A 10,286-nucleotide genomic window follows, 5' to 3' on the forward strand; every position below is an offset into this window, starting at 1 on the left:
GTGGGATGCAGGGCTGAGGGCAGGTTCCTCCCTTCCCCGGGGTCAGCCAGGTCTGGGGGGGGGGGGGGGGGGGGGGGGGGGGGCAGTTTCCTTCCCAGGGGATCCCAGAGCACTGCTTTCCCTGGGGGGGGACACGCACATCCCTTCCCAAGAGGCGGGAAGGGGGTGCAAGGATGGGGGTGACCCCCGAGCCTCCTTCCCCACCAGCAGCCCTTTTCCCCCCGCCGCCTCCCTGAGCGAGCGGCTTCTCATTTTTTGTTTTGTTTTGTTTTTTTTTTTTCTCCCGTACGTTTATTAAGCTAATCCACAAGGATTAAGTTAAACCGGTCAACACAAACTCCAGTATTTTCCAGCCCCGTTTGGGCCGAAATTACCGTCCAGTGTTAAAACAGAAAGGGGGGAGGGCTGGGCGATAGGGCTGAGCTGCCGGAGGGGAGGAAAAAAACCCCCCCCAGCCCGTGGGGAGGGGCAGAGCCACGGGGTTGGTGGTGGTGGGGGGCTAAATCTTGGGGCGCCAGCCCTTGATGAACTGCATGATCTTCTTCACCTGGAGCTTGGTGAGGCGGAAGTCGTCGGCCAGGATCTCCTCGCTGAGCTGCACGAAGATGCTGCCGTCGATGCGCTCGCGGGCGAAGAAGCTGACCACGTCCTCGGAGAGGCCGATGAAGCGCAGGCACTTGGAAACCTCCTCCAGCGAGAGGGCCGAGAGGTCGGCGGGGGGCAGCCAGGGCGAACCGTCCCCGCTGGGCCGGGGGGCGGCCGGCGGGGCCCCCCCGTCCCCCCGCGCCGCCGGCGGCACCTCGATGACCCCCTGAGCCAGGTAGACGCGGGTGACGCCGCCCTCGGCCCCGCGCAGGACGGCGGGGGAGAGCGGGGCCGCCCCGCGGATGACGATGCTGTCCCCCTCAAACCCCTTGGGGGGGCGCGGGGGGGGCGCCGGCTCCTCGGCGGGGGCGAAGGGCTCCGGGGAGGAGGAGGAGGAGGAGGAGGAAGGTGCGACGGGGGCCGAAGGCGGCTTAGGCCACTCCGGGCTTTCCAACCATTCGGCGGGGCCGGCGAAAGGGTTGAGCGCCCCGAAGGGAGCGAAGCGTTTTTGGGGGTGCGGGGGCTTGAGGCGGGGGCAGCTGCGGTAGGGTTTGAGGGGGGGCTCGGCCCCAAGGGGCGGCGGCGGCGGCAGCAGCAAGCAGCCGCTGCCGGCCTCGGCGTACGCCCAAGGGTCGGACCAGGAGGTTTGGGTGTTGGGGGGCAACGCGGCAGGGGGCAGCGGGCGACCGGGAGGGTCCCCGGCTTTGCAGTCGCCCCAGGCGCAGGGGTAGCAGTACAGGGAGTAGGCGTCGGGCGAGGGCGAGCCGCTGCCGCTCCGCGGGACCGACCTGCCGGAGGAAGGGCACCGTCATCATCACCCCCAAGGCCTCCATCTCTGGGGGGGGGGGGGGGGGGTTCCATCGCCATCCCCACCCCCACCCTGGGTGGGGGGTGTCAACACACCATTCCCCCCCCTTTCCCACCGCAGCATCCCGACCCCCACCCTGGAGCCACTCACCCATCGTGGAGCCCCGAGGAGTAGTAGGAGAGGCTGGGGCTGGGCGAGGGAGCGGGCGGCAGCTTCGGGCAGCGCAGGGGGGCCGGGGGGCTGCGGGGGGCCGGGGGGCGGCTGCCCCGGGGCGGCACGGGGGGGGCGTTCAGCAGCCGACACTCCTCCTTCACCTGGAAGTTGGAGGCGGGGGGGGGGGGGGGGTTTGGGGGTGATGAGCACCATCAGACACCCCGATTGCTGGTGTCAGGGTGGGTGGGATGGGGGGCAGGGGGGTCTGATCCCCCCCCAGACCCTGCAGCTGGAGGGGGGCAATGAGGGGGGGATTTGACGGGGGGGGGGCAGGCGGTCCTGCTCAAGCCATGAAATACCAACGGGGAGCCCCGGGGAACTGTGCGCCCCGTGGCGCAGCGAGCCTAGAATAGTTAGGTACCACACAACAAAGGGGGAGCCTGAAATTTTGGGTGCCCCCCCACTCCCCCCCTCCCCTCTATGGTGCAGGGGAGCCCGGAGGATTCGGGTCCCCCACGGTGCGGGGAAACCCAAGAGATTCAGGAACCCCACGGTGCCCTGGGGAAGCGGGGACCCCGTGGTCCGAGGGCGTCCTGAGGATTTGGGGTGACACTGGGGATGGGGAGCTCGCCTGCTGCGTCACCCCCAGCCGGGGTGGCCGGCGGGACCCCGGGGGGGGGGGGGGGGGTAGGGGGGTGGTCCTTCTCCATCCCTGGGGACGGCACCCTGGCTCTTACCGCCTCCGACTTGGGTGGCACGGGAGGTGGGGTGTCCCCGCGGGGCTCGTCCCCGGGCACGCCGGGGCGATGCGGGGAGCCCAGCGGGGTGACGGCCCCCAAGGAGCCGCGGTCCTGCCGGCCGGCGCCTCTGCCCGCCTCGCCGCCGCCCTCCGCGCCGGGGTTGCTCCAAAGCTCCTCGTAGGGGATCTCCAGCGGCTCCTGAGTCCTGAACTCGGGCTCGGCCCAGTCGGGCGTCATGTATTCCCGGTCGGGGTCGGGAAATTCGGGCAAAGGCAGGCGCGGGGTGCCCCCCGCGACGCCCCGCGGCCCTCGGCAGCGGGCGGTGGGCTCCCGGCCCCCCGCGGCGCTGCAGGCGCAGAGGGCAAGGCGCTGGAAGGGTTGGCTGAGCTCCTCGCGGGCGCGAGGCGGCAGGCAGAGCCGCAGGCGCCGGGGGCTGGCGCACTCCTCCGAAAAATCGGGTCTGGCTTCCCGCACGGCCCGCGAGTACTCGTCGGGGTTGAAGCGGTCGCGGCAGTACGCCGCGCTGTCCCGCAGCAGCTTCTCCAGCTGCGGGTCGCCGGCGAGCAGCCCCTCGGGCAGCTGGAAGCGGGGCATGTCGGTCAGCAGGAGGAAGTGGAAGGGGACCAGCTCGTCCCGGCGGAGGATGCAGCAGAGCACCACCGTCTTGGAGATGATGCTGACCAGCTTGTAGCAGTGGCCCTCGCGGATGGCGTGCAGGTCGTAGGGGTTGCGCGCGGGGCGGCTGGGCACGGCCACGTTGACCGGCAGCCGCACCTTCTCGATGATGCTGCGGATGGTGTGCTCGCCCTCCTGCAGCCGCAGCTCCAGGGGGCTGCGGGTGCTGAAGCGGCCCTTGCACTGGAAGGGCAGGCTGAGGCTCTCGTTGGTGCGGTGGTTCATGCAGATCAGGCACGGCATCTTGCCCTTCACCTGCCGGGCCCCCGCCGGCGCCGCCGCCTTGCCCAGCTTCCGCAGGATGGTGTTGAAGCGCGACTTCTCCTTCACCGTCTTGGCGCAGAGGATCTCCGCCTGCCCCATCAGCGTCAGCTCGTCCCCCGCGTGCAGGGTGAAGTTGTACACCTCGCTGTCCTCGCTGAACTCCCCCGACACCACCTGCCCCGGGACAGCCCCACCGTGGGACCCCGCTGGCCCCCGACGGCCCACCACCACCCTGCAACGTGCCACCACCCGCCCCTGATGCCCCACCACCATCCCTGATGCCCCACCACGACCTCCTGATGCCCCACCACCATCCCCTGATGCCCCCACCCACCTCCTGATGCCCCCCCCCCATCCCCTGATGCCCCACCACCATCCCCTGACGCCCCACCACCATCCTGCAACGTGCCACCACCTGCCCCTGGTGCCCCACCACCATCCCTGACGCCCCACCACCCTCCCCTGATGCCCCACCACCATCCTGCAACGTGCCACCACCCGCCCCTGATGCCCCACCACTATCCCCTGATGCCCCACCACCACCTCCTGATGCCCCACCACCATCCCTTGATGCCCCCACCTCCTGATGCCCCCCCCATCCCCTGATGCCCCACCACCATCCCTGATGCCCCACCACCATCCTGCAACGTGCCACCACCTGCCCCTGATGCCCCACCACCATCCCTGATGCCCCACCACCCTCCCCTGATGCCCCACCACCATCCCCTGATGCCCCACAACCATCCCCTGATGTCCCACCACCCACCTTTGATGCCCCACCACCCCCCCATCTCCCGCTGTCCCCCTGTTCTCTCCTGATGTCCCACCACTGACCCCCTCCAAGGTCCCACCAACACCCCCTGATGCCCCACCACCAACCTTTGATGTCCCACCACCCCTCCCATCTCCCACTGTTCTTTCCTGATGTCCCACCACTGACCCCCCCCTCCAAGATCCCACCACCACCCCCTGAAGTCCCACCACTAGCCCTGATGTCCCACGACCGACCCTTGACCTCCCACCACAATCCCCCGAGTCCCACCACCATCCCCTGCTGTCCCACCCACCTCTTCCCAATGTCCCACCGCCAACCTTCACTTTCCCACCACCCCCCCTCCCCTTATTCCCACCACCACCCCTTGCTTTCCCACCTGACCCCCCACCACCCCCCCCCCCTTATCCCCACCTCCACACCTTGACGTGCCACCACCGTCCCTGATGTCCCACCACCATCCCTTGCTGGCCCACTGTCCTCTCCTGATGTCCCACCACCAAACCCTGCTGTCCCCTGCTGCCTCACCACCCCTCCCTGCCACTCACCTGCTGTCCCACCACTGTCCCCTGCTGTCCCCTGCCCTCCCACTGCCATTCCCTGCTCCCCCAGCGCCATCCCCTGCTGTCCCCGTGCGGACCTTCACGCTGAAGGTGATGGCCTCCATGACGAAGACGCGGTCTGGGAAGATGCTGGCCACCTCCTCCACGCTGTTGAAGTACTGCACGGGCTCGCGGATGTCCCGGTCCTGGTCCAGCAGCTTGAACTTCCCTGCGTGGGGCAACCAAGCCCATGGTGGTGAGGAGCCCAGCGCCCACGGACCTGCTGTGACCCACCCTGGGGCCAGCACGGCCCTTCGTGGCGGGGGCGGGGGGCAGCCACCCTCAAGGGCGCCCGGGGGGTCTTCAGCACATTTTTTTTTGGGGGGGGTGGGGAGGGCACACACATTTTTGTGGGCTTCAGTCAGCGCTTCAAGGGGACACCAATGCGTGTGTCCCCCCCCCACGCCATGCCTGTGTCCCCCACACGCAGCATCCGGGGGGGGGGGCTTTGGGGTGGGGAAAAAACCCAAAGCCCCGAGCACTTGGGGTGTCTTGGCAATGCCACCCCAGCACCCCCGGAGCTGCAGGAGCCACCCCAAAACTGCCGCAGAAATGCCCCGGGGACGGAGGACCCCGCCTGGGGCAGGGCCAGCACTGCAGGGAGCCCCCACTGCCCCCCCCAAACCCACCTTCATCCCCCCCCAGGGCTCTGTGACACCCCCCCACACACACACCCCCACATCCCCCCCCCCATGCCTTGGCTGGGAGAGCCACTGGGGAGGGGAGCAGGGGCGGGGGGCTCGGTGGCAGGGGTGGCAGCGGGGGCAAAGGCAGGAGCGGGGGGCATTGGGGGGGCTGCGGCCGGCGGCGAAACTGTCACCATTGGCATCGGCTCGGCGGGGCCGGACCTGAGGGGAATATTAATCCCCCGGGGCGCCCAGGCCAGCCGGCCCCACGCAGGAGCCCCTCAAGGCTCCACATGCCGGGGGACACACACACACCCCCCCACACACACACATCCCCCCCAGCTCGGGCACAGCCGAGCCCCCCGAAATCGGTGCAGGCGCTGCCCAGCCCGCTCCTCCTCGGCCCCCCCCCGCCACGGGACGGGCAGGGAACCCTTCCCCCGCTCCATTTCCCGTGATTTATTTATTAGCAGGACTCGTTACCGACATGGCGAGCACTTACGGCGGTCACTGAGGCTTTCGCTACGGCGGCCGCCGGCATCTCAGCCCCTCCGGCTGCATCGCCCACCCCAGCCCTGTCCCCAGCCCTGTCCCCACCCTCATCCCAGCCCTGTCCCCAGACTCATCCTATTCCTGTTCCCATCCCTATCCCTATTCTTATCTCCATCCCCATCCCATCCCTGTCCCCATCCTCATCCTGTCCCTGTCCCCATGCCTGTCTCATCCTTGTCCCCATCCCCATCCCCTCCCTGTCCCTACCCCTCTCCCCATCCCTCTCTCCATCCCTGTCCCCATCCCTCTCCCATCCTTGTCCCCACCCTCATCCCATCCCTGTCCCCATCCTTGTCCCCATCCCATCCCTGTCCCCATCCCATCCCTGTCCCTGGCAGGATCCCACCCCAGCCAGTGTCCCCATTCCTCTCCCATCCTTGTCCCCACCCTCCCTGTCCCCATCCTTGTCCCCATCCCATCCCTGTCCCCATCCCATCCCTGTCCCTGGCAGCATCCCATCCTAGCCAGTGTCCCCATTCCTCTCCCATCCTTGTCCCCACCCTCCCTGTCCCCATCCTTGTCCCTGGCAGGATCCCACCCCAGCCAGTGTCCCCATCCCTCTCCCATCCCATCCTTGTCCCCGGGGGCGGGCGAGGGGCAGAGAGCAGCCCCCAAAGCGGAGCATCCCCCCTGGTCAGGACCATACCGGAGCACCCCCCAGTTCAGCCTCCAGCGTGGGGGGGTGATGGGAGGGGGGGGGGGGGTTGTCCCAGCCCTGACACCCCAGGGGGGAACACTCTCGCCCTCGCGCCCCGGCCACCCCCACCTGGGTACTGGAGCGGGATGTCGATTTTGGGGCCGATGACGTAGTGTCCCTCCTCCAGGCTGTGAGCCGTCACCGTCGTCCACTGCCGGCACGAGTGCACCAGCAGCACGTCCTGGGCGCTCACCCCCTCCACGCGCTCACCTGCCGGGGGGGGGGGGGGTGGGGGGGGGACACGCGACGGGGCTGTCACCATCCCCAGGACCCCCCCCCCCCCTTCCCTGGGCCACCCGGGGGCGGCCGTCCGCCAGCCGGACGGATGGACGGACGGACGGACGGGCAGCCGGAGGGATGAGCAGGTGCCCGCTGCCAAGAGCCGCCAGTTGCCCAGGAAACAAATTTCTTTGTCCCCCCCTGAAAAGCTGCAGCCGCCGCGAACAACAAGTTTATTGAGTCGGGGCCGGCACAGGGGGACACCACCCCCCCCCGCCCCACCCCCTGCCCCCCCCCCCCCCCCCCCCCCAACCTGCTGCACCCCAAGGCCCTGGCACCCACCCCCGGCTTGGCCCCGAGCACCCACCCTGCTCCGTGGGGGGGGGGGGGGGGAGGGTGGCACCCTAGGGGGAACCTGCACCCCCCCGCTGCCCCCCCCCAGCCTGTTGCCTGGGGCGGGGGGGTTACATCCAGGGGGGGTCCCCCGGGGGGGTGGCGAGGGGACGCGGTGGCTCCCAGTCCACACCAGCCTGGTGCCACCACTCCCAGTGTGGCACCCAGTAAGGGGGGGGGGGGGGGGGGGGGGGGGAGCAACCAGTGGCCGGCCCCAGGGCTGGGGGGGCCGTGGGGGGCTGGGGGGGGTCAGGGGGGTCGGGGGTCTGGGGGGGCAGCCCCGGGCCCCCACGGGAGAACAGTCCCACCCGCAGCAGCCCTGGGGCAGCAGCCTGGCCTGTCTCCCTCCCTCCTCCTCCTCCCTCCAGCCTTCCTCCCTTCTCCTGGTGCCTCTAGTCTTCCTCCTCTTCACGCCTCCAGCCTTCCTCTATCTCTTCTCCTCCTCACCCATCTGGCCTTCCTCCCTTCCTTCCTCCTCCTCACCCCTCCAGTCCTCCCCTCTCCTTCCTCCTCCAGCCTTCCTCCTTCCCCTTCCCCATCCCTCTAACCTCCCTCCCTCCTCCTCCTCACCTGCCCAGCCTTCCTATCTCTCCTCCACCCCTCCCTCCCTCCTCCTCATCACTCCAGCCTGCCTCCCTCCTCTTCATCCCTTCAGCTTTCCTCCTCACCTCTCCAGCCTTCCTCCCTCCCTCCTCCCCATCACTCCAGCTTCTCTCCCTCCTCCTCCTTCTCGTCACTCCAGCCTCCCTCCCTCCCTCCCTCCCCCTGGTCCCTCCAGCCTCCCTCCCTCCCCCTTCCTCGACCCTCCAGCCTTCCTCCCCGCTTCCTCCTCCTCCCCATCACTCCAGCCTCCCTCCCTCCCTCCTCCTCATCCCTCCAGCCTTCCTCCCCCCTTCCTCCTCCTCCCCATCACTCCAGCCTCCCTCCCTCCCTCCTCCTCATCCCTCCAGCCTTCCTCCCCGCTTCCTCCTCCTCCCTATCACTCCAGCCTCCCTCCCTCCCTCCTCCTCATCCCTCCAGCCTTCCTCCCCGCTTCCTCCTCCTCCCCATCACTCCAGCCTCCCTCCCTCCCTCCTCCTCATCCCTCCAGCCTTCCTCCCCCCTTCCTCCTCCTCCCCATCACTCCAGCCTCCCTTCCTCCTCCTCCCCATCACTCCAGCCTCCCTCCCTCCCTCCTCCCCATCACTCCAGCCTCCCTCCCTCCCTCCCTCCTCCTCCTCGTGCCTCCAGCCTTCCTCCCCGATTCCTCCTCCTCCTCCTCCTCGTCCCCCAGCCTTCCTCCCCCCTTCCCCCTCCTCCTCCCCATCCCCGCCGCCCCCCCGCCGCTCACCCTGCCCCAGGCAGACCAGGGTGGGCAGCCGGCACTGGCTGACGATCGCGTCGAGGGGCAGCGCCGCGGGGCTCCAGCGGAGCCGGGCCAGCCCCGCCGCCAGCTTCTCCATCGCATCCCGGCTCAGGCCGGCCCCGGGCCGCGCGGGGGGGCGGCCGCACCGGCCTCCATCGCCGCCGCCGGGCCGGGGCCGGGGCCGGGGGGCGGGGGGGAGCGGGGGCAGCCGGGAGCCGCCCCCCGCCCGCCCCCGGCCCCTCCTGCCCGCCCGCCCCGACAGGCGGGACCCCCCCCCGGGGCGGGGGCGGGGGAGGCGGCGGCGGGCGGGGACCCCCCGGCGGGACATCCCCTCCCTCCACGGGGACCCCCCCCCCCGAGGCGGGGGATGCTCGGGGCGGGGGGGGGGGGGACACACAGAGCTGCCCGCGGGGGTGTGGGGGGGGGTTCAGCCCTGCCGGGGTACGGGGGGGGGGCTCAGCTCGGGAGCCGCTGGGACACCCCCCTCCCCAAGGAAACGCCAGGGCTTGGAGGTCCATGGGGGTGGGGGCGGCTGCGGGGATGGGACACCCCGATCCCCCAGCGGGGACCCCCCAGCACAGACCCGAGGCACGCGTGGCACCCGCACCGGGAGCGGAGACCCCCACCAGGCGGGAACTCCCCCCCGCACATTCGGGGGGGGGTCACGGCCACCCTGAGCTGGGGACGCCAGGCCCGGGGGGTCCCCGCAGCCGCGGTGGCTCTGAGCCCCCGGCCGAGCTCCGCGGCCGTCGCGCACCGGCCACCAGCATTTCGGGGCCACCCCCAGCCCCGCGGGTGCCGCGGTGGGGAGCAGAGGGCACCGGTGGGCTCGGGGACACCACGCCCCGCCCCCCCCCCCCCCCCCCCAGCCACCACCCCAGGGTGCTCAGACACCTGGGATGAGGAGGATGAAGGAGCTGGAGGAAGCAGCAAGAGCCCGCGGGGTCAGTGCCCAGCCCCAGGGACGTGCCACCGCGTGTTGTCCCCTGCCACCCCACTGTGTTCCCCCCCCCCAGCACCCCCAGGCAAAGGCCTGCTGCCAGACCCCCCCGGTGATGGGTGCCAGAGACCCCCACCCCTCCTCGAGGGCCTGACTCGGCGCAGGGAGGGGGGGTCCTGGTTCAGGTAAATGGGGGGGTGACACACGACATGACACGGATACCCAAAGGTGCCGTCGGAGCAGCAGCTGGGTCCTCCAGGGCAAAGCCCAAATGTGTTGGGACATAAAAAATTGCCAGAATAAGCAAAGACAGCGATGGAGAAGGGATGGGGACAGAGTGGGCACAAGGACAGAGCAGGGATGGGGACAGAGCAAGGACAGGGACGGAGCAGGGATGGGGATGGAGCAGGGACAGGGATATGGGGAAGGGATGGGGACAGAGCAGGGACAGAGATGGAGAAGGGACAGGGATGGAGCAGGGATGGGGAGGGAGTGGGGACAGGGATGGAGCGGGGATGGGGACAGAGTGGGGACAGAGATGGAGAAAGGACAGGGATGGAGCAGGGATGGGGAGGGAGTGGGGACAGGGATGGAGCGGGGATGGGGACAGAGTGGGGACAGAGATGGAGAAAGGACAGGGATGGAGCAGGGATGGGGAGGGAGTGGGGACAGGGATGGAGCGGGGATGGGGAGGGAGTGGGGACAGGGACAGAGCAGGAACAGGGACACCAGCAGCAGCAGCAGGATGATGGGGACTCAAGCCTGACGGGGATGACACCAAGGGGGACACCCAGAGCTGCCGGACAGTGTCCGTGGGGAAGGTCCCTGCCGGGTCCCCGACCCCCCCGGGGGGCACAACCACCGGGGCCGTGCAGAGGGGCCCCGCCGTGCCCCCCCGGCTCCCGCGGTCCCTCG

The 10,286-nt window shown here is 70.0% G+C and overlaps 1 protein-coding gene across 1 annotated transcript; it reads right to left on the bottom strand.

The window, feature by feature from the left end:
- Positions 1–268: 268 nt before the first annotated feature.
- On the bottom strand, positions 269–8,604 carry GAREM2 (GRB2 associated regulator of MAPK1 subtype 2). Its single transcript, XM_042802906.1, has 6 exons — positions 8,417–8,604; positions 6,544–6,684; positions 4,638–4,768; positions 2,284–3,399; positions 1,544–1,707; positions 269–1,373 (listed from the first exon to the last, which is right to left on the bottom strand). The coding sequence occupies exons 1-6, from the start codon at positions 8,526–8,528 to the stop codon at positions 500–502; spliced, it is 2,538 nt and encodes an 845-aa protein (XP_042658840.1). The 5' UTR covers positions 8,529–8,604; the 3' UTR covers positions 269–499.
- Between the last annotated feature and the right edge of the window lie 1,682 nt (positions 8,605–10,286).

The sequence above is a fragment of the Tyto alba genome, unplaced genomic scaffold (genome assembly GCF_018691265.1).
Source record: "Tyto alba isolate M040663 unplaced genomic scaffold, T.alba_DEE_v4.0 Super-Scaffold_40, whole genome shotgun sequence".
Classification (NCBI taxonomy): domain Eukaryota; kingdom Metazoa; phylum Chordata; class Aves; order Strigiformes; family Tytonidae; genus Tyto; species Tyto alba.